At 33.3% G+C, this 21,105-nt stretch overlaps 1 protein-coding gene across 7 annotated transcripts in view; it reads right to left on the bottom strand.

The window, feature by feature from the left end:
* Nucleotides 1-19,293: 19,293 nt before the first annotated feature.
* The window catches only part of LOC119607870 (ERC protein 2-like), a 54,515-nt gene continuing 52,703 nt past the window's right edge, over nucleotides 19,294-21,105 (bottom strand). For 6 of the 7 annotated variants that reach the window (XM_037961987.1, XM_037961986.1, XM_037961985.1 and 3 more), the window contains one exon: nucleotides 19,313-19,445. In XM_037961987.1, coding sequence (XP_037817915.1) covers nucleotides 19,327-19,445 — 119 coding nt within the window. In that variant the 3' untranslated portion in view covers nucleotides 19,313-19,326. Of the gene's footprint in view, nucleotides 19,446-21,105 lie in introns of all 7 variants that reach the window. The other variant, XM_037961984.1, reaches the window with a different exon arrangement.

Here is a 21,105-nt window from a genome sequence, read left to right as displayed (position 1 = left end):
ATTTAGCTTTATACAATTTTTCAAAATAATTACTTTTTGCAATCAATTTTCCTAGTCAAATATCAATCGTTTGGACTAGCTTAGTCGGTGTTAAAAAAAGTACTTATCATAAATTGAAATTTAATTAGAAATATCGTTAGATAATTTGATTTAAGTCAAACAAAGCCATCATGTTTGTTATCACCACAATATCCATTATACAGTTCTGTTCATTCTATCTCAGATTAATGACAGCAGAATTATGCCAGTAGTAAAAATTTAATGTATATTTGTTTAAGCGTTCCTTTTTGTTATCTCTCATTTAAACCTCTAATAATTAAAAAGATGTATATGCCTAATAACAAACAAATTTATGTGTAACTTTATTACATGTTCATGGTATAAAAGTATGATTAAAATTTACGACAATTTATTTAGCGAAATATTAATAAGAGATTTTATAATGAAAGATTTACACATAAATTTATATGGAGTTTCGAGTGCCTTTGAATACTTCATAATAATAATATTAAATAAAAACATAAAGGGATTTCCCACAATTGCAAATATTCATGAACTCTAACATTCAAAAACACCACCTACACAGTCTTCATTTGGCCCGTAAACTTTGCAAACAATCGACAGAAACCCACACTGGCCCATAAATACCTAAAACAAATAATTAGCCTCTTATAGAGGGAGTTGTAAGAAGTGGAGTGTAGCAAAATAACAGTCAAACAGCTAAAACAAGATTATTCATACCAGGCATGGAAAATTCAGTACTTAAGTACTTTTTTCAGTACTTTTTCTGTCTAGTCTATAGTCTATCTATAGTCTAGTCTATAGTCTAGTCTATAGTCTAGTCTATAGTCTAGTCTATAGTCTAGTCTATAGTCTAGTCTATAGTCTAGTCTATAGTCTAGTCTATAGTCTAGTCTATAGTCTAGTCTATAGTCTAGTCTATAGTCTAGTCTATAGTCTAGTCTATAGTCTAGTCTATAGTCTAGTCTATAGTCTAGTCTATAGTCTAGTCTATAGTCTAGTCTATAGTCTAGTCTATAGTCTAGTCTATAGTCTAGTCTATAGTCTAGTCTATAGTCTAGTCTATAGTCTAGTCTATAGTCTAGTCTATAGTCTAGTCTATAGTCTAGTCTATAGTCTAGTCTATAGTCTAGTCTATAGTCTAGTCTATAGTCTAGTCTATAGTCTAGTCTATAGTCTAGTCTATAGTCTAGTCTATAGTCTAGTCTATAGTCTAGTCTATAGTCTAGTCTATAGTCTAGTCTATAGTCTAGTCTATAGTCTAGTCTATAGTCTAGTCATAGTCTAGTCTATAGTCTAGTCTATAGTCTAGTCTATAGTCTAGTCTATAGTCTAGTCTATAGTCTAGTCTATAGTCTAGTCTATAGTCTAGTCTATAGTCTAGTCTAATAGTCTAGTAGTCTATAGTCTAGTCTATAGTCTAGTCTATAGTCTAGTCTATAGTCTAGTCTATAGTCTAGTCTATAGTCTAGTCTATAGTCTAGTCTATAGTCTAGTCTATAGTCTAGTCTATAGTCTAGTCTATTAGTCTAGTCTATAGTCTAGTCTATAGTCTAGTCTATAGTCTAGTCTATAGTCTAGTCTATAGTCTAGTCTATAGTCTAGTCTATAGTCTAGTCTATAGTCTAGTCTATAGTCTAGTCTATAGTCTAGTCTATAGTCTAGTCTATAGTCTAGTCTATAGTCTAGTCTATAGTCTAGTCTATAGTCTAGTCTATAGTCTAGTCTATAGTCTAGTCTATAGTCTAGTCTATAGTCTAGTCTATAGTCTAGTCTATAGTCTAGTCTATAGTCTAGTCTATAGTCTAGTCTATAGTCCTAGTATAGTCTAGTCTATAGTCTAGTCTATAGTCTAGTCTATAGTCTAGTCTATAGTCTAGTCTATAGTCTATAGTCTAGTCTATAGTCTAGTCTATAGTCTAGTCTATAGTCTAGTCTATAGTCTAGTCTATAGTCTAGTCTATAAGTCTAGTCTATAGTCTAGTCTATAGTCTAGTCTATAGTCTAGTCTATAGTCTAGTCTATAGTCTAGTCTATAGTCTAGTCTATAGTCTAGTCTATAGTCTAGTCTATAGTCTAGTCTATAGTCTAGTCTATAGTCTAGTCTATAGTCTAGTCTATAGTCTAGTCTATAGTCTAGTCTATAGTCTAGTCTATAGTCTAGTCTATAGTCTAGTCTATAGTCTAGTCTATAGTCTAGTCTATAGTCTAGTCTATAGTCTAGTCTATAGTCTAGTCTATAGTCTAGTCTATAGTCTAGTCTATAGTCTAGTCTATAGTCTAGTCTATAGTCTAGTCTATAGTCTAGTCTATAGTCTATAGTCTAGTCTATAGTCTAGTCTATAGTCTAGTCTATAGTCTACTCTATAGTCTAGTCTATAGTCTACTCTATAGTCTACTCTATAGTCTAGTCTATAGTCTAGTCTATAGTCTAGTCTATAGTCTAGTCTATAGTCTAGTCTCTAGTCTATAGTCTAGTCTATAGTCTATAGTCTAGTCTATAGTCTAGTCTATAGTCTAGTCTATAGTCTAGTCTATAGTCTAGTCTATAGTCTAGTCTATAGTCTACCGCAAGGGTATTCTCAGGAGAGGATAACGGGTGTAACGTCCCCGCGGACCCTAGTTGTGGCAGGTATGGAGAGCGTGCCAAAATGGTTACATATGCTCTGCGAAGTCCTGTGACAGGGCGAGAGGATGCCGCCCTTTAATTAGGCATCCAGCCATAAGGATGCCCTCAAGAGAGGAGTAAAAAAGGAGACTGACGACTCCGTGGTGTTCCTAGTCCTCCGAAATGGAGCTGCTTGGCGATAACGACCCCGCCGAAAGGCATTAAGATCAAGCCCAGTACGGTCTTAATTATGGTATTTCTGGAACAATGGTTAGGAATCGATGAACTAATGGGCTGACAACTGTAGTATTCTGGAACCTGAGTACATAGAAGTGATATTCTATGGAAATGGCTTTTAGGTTAATGCTACAGTTGCCTCCGTCCCAATAAAACTTAGCAAGTCTCAAAGTACGTTCAAAAATTGTCACCATTTAGTTGGCGGTGCAGGTTCGGATGCTTTTTCCCGATTTGTACTGATCTGGCTCTGGCATAGAGCCCCATAAGGACTCTATGTCAACCCTTGCATGGCCTCCCTGCTTGCAAAGATAACCATGGGATCTTAAAGTAACTGCACAACAATTGGAGATAGCGGCTTTGAGTTGGGACCACAAAGAATGAGTAACAACAACAATAATAATAACAATAATAACAACGATAACTCTATCGACAACAATAGAGTAGATGCGGCGACACCGGCCGCTGAAGATAAAAAATCGAAAGAGGCAATTACGAAGTTGGGTACACTTATTTCATCTTTGATAAAGTTTGTCAAACCGAAAAATAATGTACATCTTTATATAAAAGAACAACTTCGTATTATGAAAGCCACCTACGATAGAGCGCTTGAGGAGCTTGACGCTGGACAAACTGAAACAGCGGAGAAAATGGAGCAGGCACCGCAAACCTCACCCAAACGAGAAATGTTGACTTCGGAAGCCAGGAAAAGGAGCAGAGATCCAAGTGACGAATCTCCGAAAACAAAGCCAAAGAAAATGAAGAAAAGGACTTCAAAACTCGGAGAGAATACCGAAGTGACTGCACCCAAAGAAACTGTTGGTGATAGTGCACCGCCGTCAAACTGGTTAAAGGTGACTCGGAAAAAGAACAGGCAACAAAATAAAAGTAGGCCGAACGCGATGATAATCTCGGCAAAAGGTGAAAACACTTATGCAGATATTCTGCGAAAAATGAAAGCAGACCCCAATCTCCAAGACTTCGGGAAGAACGTGCGCCGGATTCGCCGTACACAAAAAGGTGAAATGCTGTTGGAAATCAACAATTACAATAATGGTGAAACTACAGATCTTAACGAGCTTATTGGTAAATCTCTTGAAGGTCGGGCTGAATTAAGAACTAAAATCAGCGAAACGTTAATAGAGTGCAAGGATCTTGATGAGATTACAACAAAGGCGGATATTTGTGCTGCACTGATGGGTCAACTCAACGCACCAGCCTTAGAGGAGAGTGTTGTAAAGAATATCCGTAAAGCTTATGGTGGTACACAAACAGCTAAAATTAGCCTGCCTGATGCACTTGCCCAAAAAGCCTTGGAAATGGGTAAACTTAAAATTGGATGGTCGGTCTGTCGTGTACGAGAACCCATCGTACTCCAGCGGTGTTTTAGGTGTCTGGAGTTTGGACATATAGCTAGTAGGTGTAAAAACAGCTCTGACAGATCCAAACTCTGTCGTAAATGTGGCGAGGCAAATCACATTGCAAAAGACTGCACATCTGAACCAAGATGTATGTTTTGTGTAGCCAATAAAGACCACGAATTCGGACATATAGCCGGTAGTAGCAGATGTCCGGTGTTTAGGAAGGCGCTTACCTCACTTAAAAGATGAATATTGTACAGTTAAATCTGAACCACTGTGCAGCGGCTCAAGATCTTCTCAGCCAGACAATTATAGAAATGAACATAAGCATAGCGATAGTTTGCGAACAATATAAGGATTTATACAGCAGTATATGGGAGAAAGACAAAACAGGGAGAGCAGCACTATGGACTTGTGGCAATTATACATTCCAGGAGTCAATGAGAAATCCGGAGAATGGATTCGTAAGAGCAAAAATCGAAGGAATCTACTTTTATAGCTGTTATGTTTCGCCAAACGTGCCTTTGAATGAATATGAAGCATTTATTGATAAACTTGTGGAGGATGCCGCAAAGTACAATCCAAAGATCATTGGTGGAGACTTCAATGCATGGGCAGTTAATTGGGGTTGTAGTTCAACGAATACAAGAGGCCGAATACTCCTGGAAGCTTTTAGTCAACTTGACTTAGTGCTTGCTAATACAGGAAATTCACAAACATTCAGAAGAGGTGAAACTGGTTCAGTTATTGACTTAACTTTCGTAAGTCCTTGTCTTTCAAGACATCTTAAATGGATGGTGAGTGAACACTATACACATAGTGATCACCAAGCTATAATATTTTCCCTAAGTAACGATATTACCCCGCAGAAAAGCCCAAGGATATCAACCCATTTTCAGGGATGGGCACAAGATAAGCTTGATACCGAAATGTTTCTAGAAGAACTAAATTCTCTTCTGCCGCAGGATATAGCTCACATCGATGAAGCCATAGTTATGGATGCTCTAAAAAAAGCATGTGATGCCGCCATGCCAAGAAGAAGGCAGTCTGATAAGAGGAAGCCAAACTACTGGTGGAACCCTGAAATTGCTGATCTCAGACGACAGTGTCTAAAAGCAAGACGAATATTTCAAAGAAAAAGATCAAGACTTGAATCAAATATCCGGCGACATACATACCAGACAGCCAGACGAGACCTCCAAATTGCTATCAAAAAAAGTAAACAAGAGTGCTTTAGGCAGTTATGTAGAGAAGTTGACTCAAATCCCTGGGGAAGCGCATATAGAATAGTAATGTCGCGACTAAAAGGAAAACGAACTTCTCAGGTGAAATGTCCCCAACTACTAGGGAAAATAGTAGAAGTACTTTTCCCAAAAGGACAACCGTGTCAGGAGACGTCTACACATACCGAAGCCGTTATAGAAGAAGTCTCGGAGGAAGAAGTATTAAACATATGTGCAAAAATTGGCGATAAAAAAGCTCCAGGCCTGGATGGAATACCAAACAGAGCATTAAAACTCGCTATGAAAGACAAACCACAGGTGTTCGCAAATATTCTTAACAATTGCCTCCAATTAGGGAAATTTCCTACTATTTGGAAAAAACAAAAGCTGGTCCTAATACCAAAACCAAACAAAACACTTGGAGAGCCATCATCTTATAGACCAATTTGTTTGTTGGATACTATGGGCAAAGTTCTGGAACGGGTTATCTATAACAGACTACTTCCAGCAGTTGAAGGAGCAAGTGGACTCTCAGAAAGACAGTATGGCTTCCGAAAAGCTCGCTCAACAATAGATGCCATTAATACCGTAAAAACCCTGGCGGAAACAGCTATATATGGAAAGGGTATGCATAAAAAATACTGTGCGATCATTACCCTAGACATAAAGAATGCATTCAACAGTGCCGGATGGAATCACATTATGGAATCACTCAGAAATCTTGATGTTCCAGCTTACCTGACCAATATAATCGGTGACTACTTCAGAAACAGAACTCTCTGCTACGAAACTGATATTGGAGTACAACACTACAAAACTTCATCAGGAGTTCCACAAGGATCGGTTTTAGGCCCTCTCCTGTGGAATATAATGTATAACAAGGTGCTAGAGCTAAACATACCTGAAGAATCGAGTATCATTGGATTTGCTGACGATATCGCGATAGTAGTAAGGGCACGCTTCTTGGATGAAGTTGAAATGTATTCAAATGAAACAATACGGATCATAAAAACGTGGCTTAAGAAAACAGGTTTGGAACTTGCAGACCACAAAACTGAAGCAGTACTTATAAGCAACCGAAGGAAAAAGGAGACTATAGAAATTAAAGTGGGTGCAGCAAATATTAAATCAGTAACTGCTATAAAATACCTGGGTGTTATGATTGATGAAAGGCTTAACTTTAAGACTCATATGGAATATATATGTGAAAAAGCATCAGCCGTTAACAATGCGCTAAGCAGGATTATGCCAAATGTTGGAGGCCCGAAGCAAAGCCGAAGGATATTACTATCCAGAGTAACGATGTCTATCTTATTATATGGGGCACCTATATGGGTGAAGTCAATTAGGAGTATATCGAGGAAAAATGTAATGTCCCTATTTCGACAGAGCTGCCTTAGGGTATGTAGCGGTTATAGAACCATATCCCTAGAGGCAATATCCGTAATTGCCGGAATCGTCCCACTTGATATATCAGCCGATGAGATACACAGACTGCACGTGGCGAAAGAAAGAAATGTTGGGGAGAATATACGCTACAGGAAGACCTTAGAACGCAATGAAACAATGCAAAAATGGCAAAGACGATGGGAAAACACCCAAAAAGGACGTTGGACTTACAGCCTCATTCCGCAAATTAAAAAATGGGTAGAACGCAAACATGGAGACGTAAACTACAACCTCACACAATTTCTGACAGGACATGGAGGTTATAGATGCTACCTGCATAAATTTGGACGTGATGATTCACCTCATTGTCCCACCTGCTCGGAGTTAGAAGATGCACAGCATGTAGTCTTTAGATGCCGCAGATTTGCAGAAAAAAGGCTGGCAGTAGAGCGTGCTATAGGCCATGATATTAAGCCCGAAAATATAATAGATGTAATGTTAACTTCAGAAGAGAAGTGGCAATTAATCTCAAACTACGTTAGTGAAATTCACATGTTGCTTCAAAGGGAGGAAAAGAATCGCAAAGAACAAAGAGTAAATAGAGAAAATCTGGAGATAGCTTAGTTGCTTTCCATCCCCGCGACGTAATCCCTAAAGGCAGTTCCGCGGGGTTTGCTGTTGACGATGGGAAGGCGGTTTAGTGAGTACGTGGCGCAAAACATAGCTGAATCTCACATAATGGATTATAATTCATATCTATGAAGATTCCGCACCCCATTAAAAAAAAAAAAAAAAAAAAAAAAAAAAAGTCTAGTCTATAGTCTAGTCTATAGTCTAGTCTATAGTCTAGTCTATAGTCTAGTCTATAGTCTAGTCTATAGTCTAGTCTATAGTCTAGTCTATAGTCTAGTCTATAGTCTAGTCTATAGTCTAGTCTATAGTCTAGTCTATAGTCTAGTCTATAGTCTAGTCTATAGTCTAGTCTATAGTCTAGTCTATAGTCTAGTCTATAGTCTAGTCTATAGTCTAGTCTATAGTCTAGTCTATAGTCTAGTCTATAGTCTAGTCTATAGTCTAGTCTATAGTCTAGTCTATAGTCTAGTCTATAGTCTAGTCTTAGTCTAGTTATAGTCAGTCTATATAGGTCATAGTCTATAGTCTAGCTATAGTCTGTCTATAGTCTAGTCTATAGTCTAGTCTATAGTCTAGTCTATAGTCTAGCTATAGCTAGTCTATAGTCTAGTAAGTCTAGTACTATAGTCTAGTCTATAGTCTAGTCTATAGTCTAGTCTATAGTCTAGTCTATAGTCTAGTCTATAGTCTAGTCTATAGTCTAGTCTATAGTCTAGTCTATAGTCTAGTCTATAGTCTAGTCTATAGTCTAGTCTATAGTCTAGTCTAGTCTATAGTCTAGCTAGTCTATAGTCTAGTCTATAGTCTAGTCTATAGTCTAGTCTATAGTCTAGTCTATAGTCTAGTCTATAGTCTAGTCTATAGTCTAGTCTATAGTCTAGTCTATAGTCTAGTCTATAGTCTAGTCTATAGTTAGCTATAATTCTAGTCTATAGTCTAGTCTATAGTCTAGTCTATAGTTAGTCTATAGTCTAGTCTATAGTCTAGTCTATAGTCTAGTCTATAGTCTAGTCTATAGTCTAGTCTATAGTCTAGTCTATAGTCTAGTCTATACTAGTCTATAGTCTAGTCTATAGTCTAGTCTATAGTCTAGTCTATAGTCTAGTCTATAGTCTAGTCTATAGTCTAGTCTATAGTCTAGTCTATAGTCTAGTCTATAGTCTAGTCTATAGTCTAGTCTATAGTCTAGTCTATAGTCTAGTCTATAGTCTAGTCTATAGTCTAGTCTATAGTCTAGTCTATAGTCTAGTCTATAGTCTAGTCTATAGTCTAGTCTATAGTCTAGTCTATAGTCTAGTCTATAGTCTAGTCTATAGTCTAGTCTATAGTCTAGTCTATAGTCTAGTCTATAGTCTAGTCTATAGTCTAGTCTATAGTCTAGTCTATAGTCTAGTCTATAGTCTAGTCTATAGTCTAGTCTATAGTCTAGTCTATAGTCTAGTCTATAGTCTAGTCTATAGTCTAGTCTATAGTCTAGTCTATAGTCTAGTCTATAGTCTAGTCTATAGTCTAGTCTATAGTCTAGTCTATAGTCCAGTCTATAGTCTAGTCTATAGTCTAGTCTATAGTCTAGTCTATAGTCTAGTCTATAGTCTAGTCTATAGTCTAGTCTATAGTCTAGTCTATAGTCTAGTCTATAGTCTAGCCTATAGTCTAGTCTATAGTCTAGTCTATAGTCTAGTCTATAGTCTAGTCTATAGTCTAGTCTATAGTCTAGTCTATAGTCTAGTCTATAGTCTAGTCTATAGTCTAGTCTATAGTCTAGTCTATAGTCTAGTCTATAGTCTAGTCTAGTCTATAGTCTAGTCTATAGTCTAGTCTATAGTCTAGTCTATAGTCTAGTCTATAGTCTAGTCTATAGTCTAGTCTATAGTCTAGTCTATAGTCTAGTCTATAGTCTAGTCTATAGTCTAGTCTATAGTCTAGTCTATAGTCTAGTCTATAGTCTAGTCTATAGTCTAGTCTATAGTCTAGTCTATAGTCTAGTCTATAGTCTAGTCTATAGTCTAGTCTATAGTCTAGTCTATAGTCTAGTCTATAGTCTAGTCTATAGTCTAGTCTATAGTCTAGTCTATAGTCTAGTCTATAGTCTAGTCTATAGTCTAGTCTATAGTCTAGTCTATAGTCTAGTCTATAGTCTAGTCTATAGTCTAGTCTATAGTCTAGTCTATAGTCTAGTCTATAGTCTAGTCTATAGTCTAGTCTATAGTCTAGTCTATAGTCTAGTCTATAGTCTAGTCTATAGTCTAGTCTATAGTCTAGTCTATAGTCTAGTCTATAGTCTAGTCTATAGTCTAGTCTATAGTCTAGTCTATAGTCTAGTCTATAGTCTAGTCTATAGTCTAGTCTATAGTCTAGTCTATAGTCTAGTCTATAGTCTAGTCTATAGTCTAGTCTATAGTCTAGTCTATAGTCTAGTCTATAGTCTAGTCTATAGTCTAGTCTATAGTCTAGTCTATAGTCTAGTCTATAGTCTAGTCTATAGTCTAGTCTATAGTCTAGTCTATAGTCTAGTCTATATTCTAGTCTATAGTCTAGTCTAGTAGTCTATATTAGTCTATAGTCTAGTCTATAGTCTAGTCTATAGTCTAGTCTATAGTCTAGTCTATAGTCTAGTCTATAGTCTAGTTATAGTCTAGTCTATAGTCTAGTCTATAGTCTAGTCTATAGTCTAGTCTATAGTCTAGTCTATAGTCTAGTCTATAGTCTATCTATAGTCTAGTCTATAGTCTAGTCTATAGTCTAGTCCTATAGTCTAGTCTATAGTCTAGTCTATAGTCTTAGTCCTATAGTCTAGTCTATCAGTCTAGTCTATATGTCTAGTCTATAGTCTAGTCTATAGTCTAGTCTATAGTCTAGTCTATAGTCTAGTCTATAGTTTAGTCTAGTTAGTCTATAGCTGTCTATAGTCTAGTCTATAGTCTAGTCTATAGTCTAGTCTATAGTCTAGTCTATAGTCTAGTCTATAGTCTAGTCTATAGTCTAGTCTATAGTCTAGTCTATAGTCTAGTCTATAGTCTAGTCTATAGTCTAGTCTAGTCTAGTCTATAGTCTAGTCTATAGTCTAGTCCTATAGTCTAGTCTATAGTCGTCATAGTCTAGTCTATAGTCTAGTCTATAGTCTAGTCTATAGTCTAGTCTATAGTCTAGTCTATAGTCTAGTCTATAGTTAGTCTATAGTCTAGTCTATAGTCTAGTCTATAGTCTAGTCTATAGTCTAGTCTATAGTCTAGTCTATAGTCTAGTCTATAGTCTAGTCTATAGTCTAGTCTATAGTCTAGTATATCTAGTATAGTCTAGTCTATAGTCTATCTATAGTCTAGTCTATAGTCTAGTCTATAGTCCAGTCTATTGTCTAGTCTATAGTCTAGTCTATAGTCTAGTCTATACTCTAGTCTATAGTCCTGTCTATAGTGTAGTCTATAGTGTAGTCTATAGTCCAGTCTATAGTCCAGTCTATAGCCCAGTCTATAGTCTAGTCTATAGCCCAGTCTATAGTCTAGTCTATAGTCTAGTCTATAGTCTAGTCTATAGTCTAGTCTATACTCTAGTCTATAGTCCAGTCTATAGTCTAGTCTATAGTCTATAGTCTAGTCTATAGTCTAGTCTATAGTCTAGTCTATAGTCTAGTCTATAGTCTAGTCTATAGTCTAGTCTATAGTCCAGTCTATAGTCTAGTCTATTGTCTAGTCTATAGTCTAGCCTATAGTCTAGTCTATAGTCTAGTCTATTGTCTAGTCTATAGTCTAGCCTATAGTCTAGTCTATAGTCTAGTCTATTGTCTAGTCTATAGTCTAGTCTATAGTCTAGTCTATTGTCTAGTCTATAGTCTAGTCTATAGTCTAGTCTATAGTCTAGTCTATACTCTATAGTCTAGTCTATAGGCCAGTCTATAGTGCAGTCTATAGCCCAGTCTATAGTCTAGTCTATAGTCTTATCCAAAGTCTAGTTAATAGTTTATTCTATCGTCAAGTCTACAGTCCTAGACTAGACTATAGGTTATAGTTTAGTCTAATTCGTGTTCTAATTTTGCGGAAAATTAGTTTAGTACTTTAAAACCTAAAAAGTTATGAGTTGGTAATTTTTCAAATTTTTAATTTTCCATTCCTGATTCATACCATGCTGCGTATACTTGATGTATAAATTTTGTTGAGTTGGTTTCAATTACTCATACGTATGGTGTGACCAGCAAAATTCTTATTTTTTGTGTTTGGTTTCATTATTTAAACAAAAATTGTTTGTGTTTGTGGGTTTGTATACGACGTTTTTTTTATGTGTGTCTGTAGTGATTATTGTATTCATGCGGTGGTTACATTTGTTACTCATTTACATTTGTACGCAAATACAAACAAATTTTACTATAAATGGCTGGTTTTAAGTGACATTAAACATTTTTGCAGTTGTTCCATTCGTTCGTTTATTCATTCATACCCCAATTTCCCTGGAGGATGTAATTGTTGGCAAAATAAAAATGAAAAAATGAGCCAATGTTTGGAATGTGTGTTTAAGTATACATTTCAAGGATAACAACTAAAAATTGGGGTACCCACTTGGTTTTTTTCTTCAATTTCTTTTTTTTTTTTTTGGTTTTTCAGTTTTTAGTTGTACTTTTTTTAAACATAGAAGTGCTATTAAAAGCACCATGAAAGTTTATTACAACTCAGAAAAAAATACAATATTAGAAAGCAAAAAAAAAAAAAAAAATGAACACAATCTCTGTACATGCAGCAGCTACAACAAATCCTGTGAAAACGAATAAAGTTTTATTTATTTCACTTTGTAATGGAATAATATGTTCTTGTTTTCTTTCATTTTTTTTTATTCGAAACATTTCTTTTTTTCGTAAAATATACGAATACGATGATGCGTGTTTCAAGATTATGAACGAAGAAGAAAAAAAAAGAATTATATCGCATACACAGGCATACAAAAGAGAAAATCTAATAAAAATGTTTTGTACGCAAAAATAAAAAAAAACAACTTATATATGTATGTGGATATACACACATTTAAGAGTAAATGATTGTATGTAAATATATAAATTTATATGTATTCCAATAGTTCAAGGTACAAAGAGTCTATGTATACTCAATCGTCACTTTAGTGTCCCTTAAGTAATCTAGAAAGAAAGTCTAATGTCAGTCTCATGTCACTAAGTAAACTGTACAGAAGTCAATTTATTGAAATTTTAAATGGAGTCACTCCTTTTAACAATAATTTCCATCAAACTCTAACGAATTAATATATTTTTGGATCATTTGATACGTATTCGCTATTTCTAATGCAGAGACAAAGTTGTAGTTGTTGCAACTACGACTATACAATAAGCCGGCAGTTCAAGATCCTAGAAATTGGATTACTTCTATAGAATTCGTTTATAAATTCATAAGACAAAGTAGACAGTTGAATATAATGGGGGTATCACAAGGACCCTGTCCTCAACCTGGACATTAATTAGGGACGGTATGATTTATGCGGGACCAGTATTTACTGTTATTTTCCGCTGTTGGTTTTGTTGCTGGATCCTCTTGTACTCGGAGGTCTTTTACCTGACATGGCCAGAGGATCATCCAACTGTCTGATGTTTAAGTTGGGTTTATTCCACAGGTGATATCTCAGGAGGAAGTGTTTTGTCAACATGACGTTGATGTCCGTGACAATTATTATGAAAAAATATTCAAAGCTGCCAAAGCGTTAACACTGGGTATCACTAAGCAAAAGATATCTTACCCAAGTAGGACTTACTTTCTTCGCCATCAAAAAAAAGTGTTGCTGAAAACTTCGCTAGTGATAGCGGATATAGTTTATCAATATAACTATTCACAAGATCTTGTAGTCTATTAACAGTGTAGTTCATCGCCTCAATAGTACAGTCGTCTACTTACATTCACTCCTTATGGGGATGGAAGGAGTTTATAGAGGTAGAAGTTAAAGAAGAGCAATGAAAGAAGTCCGCCTTGGTACACCTTCTTCAACTCTACAGGGTTTTGACCGTACGTCGCTAAACTCTGCGGACGATTGACTATTCATGATCCATCATGCTTAGACATTATGGATTGCAAGATATTATTGAAGAGTGTGGCAAGGATCAAGGGCTTTCGAAAGATTGATGGTACAACAACAAACAGAGAGTAGGTCATTATCATTAGCTACGTTTCCTAAGTAATCTGGAGAGGACACACATTCATCAACAAAAAATTTTATGATACAGGATGAATGTAGGGAAGTGATGTTTTTGCATCTCGTTAAGCAACGGGCAGCAATGGTCAGAGATTAGATAGATCAAGTACTTGAGGAAATTATACGTATACTGGACCGGAAATACCATATACGTAAATTTCCACCTGTATGTAAGAACTACAATGGGGCGGTGTTGAGTCGTCACAGAAGCTCACCAGTGGTTGAAAAGGACACCCGTAAAATAGACCAACACGGCAAGTGTTCACGTAAAGCACTCAACATTAATTAAATTATTAATAAGAGATATTTAACCCACCAGATGTAATATATTGCAGAGTTAACTATCCACTTAAAGTCGAAGTGAAGCGACTTTTTAGAAAGTGATGTGTCATATCAAAATCTCCAAATAACGGTAAAACCTGGGACCGTCACCTCAAACTGCAGGAGTTTATTAAACTGTATGCGTGTATGTTTGTTTCGAAATATTTTGTATATTTAAGTGACTCAAATAAATGTGTATTCATGACAAACTGTATGTTTAAATGGTCATTTTGTTATTTGCTGGAATGTTTAAACACACAATCAAATGGTTGGTTTGATGCCAACTTACTTAAAAGACGACGAATGCGACGACAATGTCGTGAATAAATATAAAAAACAAAACTGAGACATACATTAAAACAAATATACATATACACACACACTGTAATAAATCATAAGGTTAACCCTAATATATGAAGCCAAAAGAAGTTATCTGCCAATAATGCTTCCAATTGAAAAGGAAACAATTAAACAAAAATCCTGCTATTGCACTCTGTATACTAAATTTTAGTTAAAATCGGTAGAGAACTTTAGAAGTCATTTATAGAAATTATTATTAGATGGATGTTTCAAACTACATATGTATTTGTCAAAAATCCGGTAAAAGTTGGTAAAGTTTCATTCCCCAACTGCCGGTTCTACGTACCGGAATGACCCGAAATTATCGCCCAAGGGCTGTCAACCCCAGTAACAATTACACAACTGGTATTAGAGGTGATTTAGGAAAATTACAGTTTTCCATCAAGAAGAGTTCACGATCTTGTTAATAAATGATCGCATCGCATTTGCTTTGCACTTTATGGTCTTCGGCGACTTGATGATGTAAGAAGCAAATGTTACAATGGCCCTAACTTGAGGAGCCATCCTAATATTCTCATATAGATATATACATATGAATACATATTTATGTACATACAATAAATAAATGTTAGCATGAAGTCATACTAAATGTTAATTCAAATTTAATAGCTTATTTTTAGACGAGTAAGAAAAAAAAAAAACAAAACATGACAAGAAAACTAATATTTTAAATAATTTTATTCTAAATATTCCTTTTAGATGTTTGCACTCAAAACAGTTTTTCTGGAAGAATGTAAATTTTTATGAAATAATAACTGGAAAAGTCAAAGTTGAACAAATAAAATATTGTTTTTTTACTGACGTAATCTAAATTTAAAAAGTACTTTATCAGTTTAAACATTTTTAATTCATATATTGAGAATATTCTTTTCGAAAAGAGAAAAGTTAAGAAAAATCACCATTTTAAAAAGCAGAGTTCATACAAAGTTTTAGAGCTTTTCAAGCCCACTGTTTTCAAAATAGCTAATGTGGACTTGGAGAGTCTAGAGTAAGACATCAGCAGGTTATAAAATATATCTTCGACATTTTAATGACTTTTGTAGAAGCAGATATAATGGCGACAAGCAGAAAACAGTTGAGCATTTTATTTACCTCTATACTGCTTTATATAGGAGTTAAGAAATGTTAAGAGTAGTCCTTAGAATACTTTTTAGATGATGTTTCAAGAATTTTCGTATGTTTCGTGCCTTGTGTTCATTGGATTCTGTACCAGCAATGGATATATACATATACAGATGTCCTCTGATAATTATTGAGGCTTTTGGAAGAAACTGAAGGGACAAATTTATGGATTAAGTTGTGTTTTTAATGACATCTATGGAAGTTATCATAAAGAGGACAAAGATAACTTGAGTTATAGAACACTATATATGGAAGTTCTTTTTTATACGATTTAGACGATCTTTTGATAACAAAGGCCGAAAATTTTTTTTAAGACGTTATAACAGCGCCAATACAACTTTATTTATAAAGTCTTGTATGCTATCTGAAAGCATACAACAGCTTTTAAATATAAGCTTAACACATGACATATCTTCTTTTTTCTTCGAGATATCACAACGTAAAGCTTGATGCAACAATAAATTGACAAAAACTGACAATTTTCGCCTTTATTTTACGAAAAAACTTATATATTCCAATTTTCAACTCAAAATACTTTTAAAATTGTTTAAAAATTTGCTTTAGTTACTGAAATATCATCCGTTGAAGTTGACGGACATGGTTAAATCGAATCAGAAAGCAATTTGGAGTTGATTGGAACATCTTCAGATAGGTATGAATCCAATATATTTTCTCGTTATAAAAATATTTACAAAGAATAATATCCTCCGCACTATAGTAGTGTAGGACATAAAAACCATAAGTTTTCAAGCTTTAGGTGAATATATCTCGAAGAAGGAGGAATATATGTGAAATATTAATCCTTTATTCTAAAGTTGACTTTCAGATGGCATACAACATTTTATAAATAAGGTTGCTTTGGCACTGTTAAAACGTCTCAAAAATGGCTTTTTTCCACACTTCAGGACATGATATCTCAAATCCCAGATGTGATGGAAAAAATCTTATTCAGATTCAGGACGGATCAATTATTTAGAAAAGTATAACTTGGAGTCAGGGTTTCGACTTTTTTCAGATTTTGTCGGCCAGTGTAATTTCTGTTAAGAAAATAGATTCATTTTTCGTGCCACAAGTTGGCTGGTTGTTAAGAACCATTTTCACAAGATGTCTTGTGGGAATGATCGAGAATTTGAGAGAAACTGTAGGTTAGTCTGAACCATATTAATTCGTTGTTAATTCCTTACATTTATAGAATGATGCGTAGTTATTGCTAAGTAACTTTAATAAATTAAAACATCAATGAAATATAAAATGTTTTATTTGATAATTTTATGGAAAATAAGAAATTATAGATTTTCTTTAACCTCAATATCTGGGCTTTATTTTCAGCGCTATATCTCATAGTTGACCTTCTCCCTCTATAAGTGATCGTACATGGAGCAGAAATACTCCGTTTTTTCAAGAAAAACTTTTTTATCAAATGGTTTTTTTGAGAGCATTATTCAAGAAATTTGCTATATGTGGACTAAAGATCTAAAGTTGAAGTCGACTTTTCTACTTATTGCAATTTATTAAAAGCCCACCTTTGGACTTTTTAAATATTTTTATGTATTTTTTGACTATTTTCCACTTTTATTTAAAAGTCTACTTTTTTCCTATAAGGTAATCGACCTTTTGTATACAGTCGACTTTGTTTATCAAGGAAAACATTTTTCAACTTACTTCGACTTTTCTGCAAAACTCAACTTTTTTCCTATAAGATATTCGACTAATCGACTTTTTTAATATAATTGACTTTTTTAGCATTTTATCGAAATGTTGACTATGCAAAAATCTACTTCTTTCCTTTAATATATTCGACTTATTGGCTTTTTTTATTGGCTTTTTTTCTTTTAACAAAGAAAACTTTTTTATCACTATTAAAACATATTCAAGTGATTTTGAGAATACTTTTAGAGAGAATTGTATTGTATTTTAACTATGGTTCTAAAGTTGAAACAAAAAGTCGACTTTTCTACTACTTGAAATTTATGTAAAGTCGACTTTTCGATTTTTTTCAAATTATTTTGACCTTTTTGTAATATTTTTTTATAAGTTATTCGATTTATCGACTTTTTAAAAAAGTTGACTTCGACTTTTTAAACATTTGACTATTTTCGATCTTTCGATTTTTTCCAAATTATTTTGATTTTTTTTGTAAAATTCGATTTTTTATAAGTTATTCGATTTATCGACTTCTTAAAATGTTGACTTCGGCTTTTTAAACTTTTATGTAAAAGTCGCCTTTTTCTTATAAGATATTTGACTTATCGACTTTTTTTAAATAGTCGACTTCGTTTTTACGTTCTTGTCACTATTGCAATAAAATCAAATGATGTTTTGACAACATGATTCTAGAGAAAAAAGTCAACTTTACTACATTTTGCCGACCTTTCGAATTTTTGGCTATTTTCGACTTATATGTATGTGATCGAGTTTTTTTAGAACATTATTCGAGAGAATGATTGTAAAGTTGAAACAAAAAGTCGACTTTTGTACTTTTTGCAATTTATGAAAAGTCAACATTTCGACTTTTTAAGTATTTTTTTTTTTTAATTTTTGACTATTTTCGACTGTTATAAGTTATTCATACTTATCGACTTTTTTACAATAGTCGACTTTAGACTTATCGACTTTTTGCGTCTTATTTCGACTTATTTCGTCTTATTGATTTTTTTAGTTATAGGCTTTGACTTTTATCGCCAAAAAGTCGACTTATAAAAGCCTAATGTGGTCTACGTTAAATTATGAAACGACTTGAATCAATTTCGTAAGACCCTAGTTTAATCGATCCTGTCCTAAAGTAAGATTTTTTCAATTTCAAATAACAATATTTGTGTTGTATGTATTTTATAACAAAATGTTAAAATTTAAAAAAAGGAAATGAATTCTTTCTATTTACACATTTTTTAAAATGCTCGAATTTCAAAAAAAGTGAATCTCAGTTTTCTTTTAAAAACAGCAAATTGTTTATAAATGATGTAAATTGTATTTGTTTGTATTTTGTATTTAAATTATGCAATTCAATTCAAGACAAGACTCATAATAATCTGTGTACAGAAAAAATTATCATCTTGAAATGAAAAACTAAAAACATAAAGATGAAGATGAAGAGCATGATGATGATGATGATAAACATTATCATTATAAAACTGGGGATGAGGGTGATGCTGATAAAGATATTTTGTGTTCGTTCCTCAATTCAATTCATAAAATGTGCGTATAGTATAGTATAGTATAGTGTAATACGTATGTATGTATGTATGATTATATGTAATTTCTCTTTCAATATAAAATGTATTTGTTATACAAATTAGCATTTCAAATATTTAAATTATTAACAAAATAAATATGTCTGTATAAATATATAAATAAATAAATACATGAACATTAAGAAAATAAAAAGCTCTAAAAAAGTAACTGAAAACAGATAATTCAAGGTAGCATTAAATAACAGTAAAAAAATAACAAGAAAAATTATAACATTTGTTTTTTTTTTCTCAAACAAAATCAAAACTATTTAAACTAATTTGTCAACTTCTACAATACAAGTGTTTGATTTTTGTAGGAAATAATTTTTTTTTAATTTGTAATTTTTGAAAAATTGCGCAAGAAATAAATTGATAAAATTTTTTCATTCTGTTAAATTTGTATAAATTGTTAGATTTTTTTATATATAAAAATGTTTTTGTAATGTAATGAAACAACACGTATGCAATTTTATTGAAGAAAGTAAAGAAATCAAAATCGAAAAATTAAATTGAAAAAAAATAAAATTTGCTATAATTCGTGTGAGATGTTTTTGAAATATCATTTCGTTCAAATTTGTAATTTGTTTTGTTAATTTTTTTTATTTTCTAAATTACTGCAGTAATTTAGTTCGAATGAGATTTGTTTATTTTCCGAAAACAATTTGTAACGGAATTGTCATTAGAATGTAAATTTTTGTAATATTTACCTGTTTTTGGGCCATGGCTTGCATCTGTTGGAACATTTGACGTTCTTCTTCTTTGCCTAGATTTTAATATGAAAAATTTAAAAAAAAAATACAAATTATTAAGATCAGGTTTTTATATAATTCATTATTATTAAACAAATTTTTCTAGAAATTCAGAATTCGTTCAAAATTTTATTAGACTTAGGAATCGAAAATACATTAATATTTAATTAGCTAATCCACAAAAAAGTCGTATTAATGACAATGACTTAAACTTCTTAACTTTAATTCTTGATATGTAGATGTATTTTGGCTAAATAGATGATGAACTAGAACTGAACTAGAACTGAACTAGAACTGAACTAGAACTGAACTAGAACTGAACTAGAACTGAACTAGAACTGAACTAGAACTGAACTAGAACTGAACTAGAACTGAACTAGAACTGAACTAGAACTGAACTAGAACTGAACTAGAACTGAACTAGAACTGAAGTAGAACTGAACTAGAACTGAACTAGAACTGAACTAGAACTGAACTAGAACTGAACTAGAACTGAACTAGAACTGAACTAGAACTGAACTAGAACTGAACTAGAACTGAACTAGAACTGAACTAGAACTGAACTAGAACTGAACTAGAACTGAACTAGAACTGAACTAGAACTGAACTAGAACTGGACTAGAACTGAACTAGAACTGAACTAGAACTTTGAGATTTAGAAATATTTTGGTTAAATAGATCCACTAAAAAAGGTTACTTATGAAACGGTGGTATGAAATCATCCTACTGGATAACACTAACGAGAGCAGGTCGAGAAGGCTCCTTAAAACGAGCAAAGTCTGTGGTTAATATCATTGTATCATGATCATGATTCTAGAGCTCTTTCTTTCCTATCATCCTAAACTATAGCTGAGCTATAAAATCTAAATCTATGAAATTTCCTCTGTATATTTCTGTATATATAAAAGGAACTATACGCTACTTTTTACATCCATATTCAAATATCCATATAAAAACAAATTGGCGTTCTAAATAGAATGGGCGTGGCAACTCCCATAAAAAAATTGCATATCTGAAAAAATATAACACCTTGAATCATCAAATTTGTTTTAGAACCATTTTAGATTCAATATGAATATTCCACAGAAAAACTGAGAAAAACTCTGGAGAGAATGGGCGAACTTGCAATGGGACTTCACCCATATTTAGTAAATACAAACAAATTTATACCTGGAGAACTATTACAGCTGGAATCCTTATAAAAACTTTGTAAAAAAAGGTCACAATTTCCAAGATAATGCAATAAAATGCATTTCTTTTGATCCGTGGACAAAGCCTATTGAAAATCGGCCCATTTTTATAATCTTTTAATATTAGAAATTCAAATAATTTTGAAACTTTGAACCAATTTTTTGATAAAATGAGAATATTTGTGAAAAATTCCCTCTAGAACGATTCGTTTTGTAGAAATATACATAAATTGTCAAAGTTATATTCCGTATTTCGAATCACGACTTAAGGAAGTATCAGACATTATTATCTTTGTGCTGATTTTAAATCCGTGAGAGTAACTTAGTCTTAAAGATTATAAATTAAACTGCAACTGGATATATTGACAAACTCAATATTTCATTAATAAATGTTGACATAATACATTTCACAATTTAAGCGTCGTAGTGCATGTTGCGTGTCATTAATGAAGTAAAAAACCGAAAGCTTATGTTTAAATTAAGT

The sequence above is a fragment of the Lucilia sericata genome, unplaced genomic scaffold (genome assembly GCF_015586225.1).
Source record: "Lucilia sericata isolate MDLA Ls3-8-SP2 unplaced genomic scaffold, ASM1558622v1 Contig000756F_arrow, whole genome shotgun sequence".
Taxonomy (NCBI): Eukaryota; Metazoa; Arthropoda; class Insecta; order Diptera; family Calliphoridae; genus Lucilia; species Lucilia sericata.
Note: the sequence above shows the minus strand (reverse complement) of the source record. Positions and strands in the feature narration are given on the sequence as shown.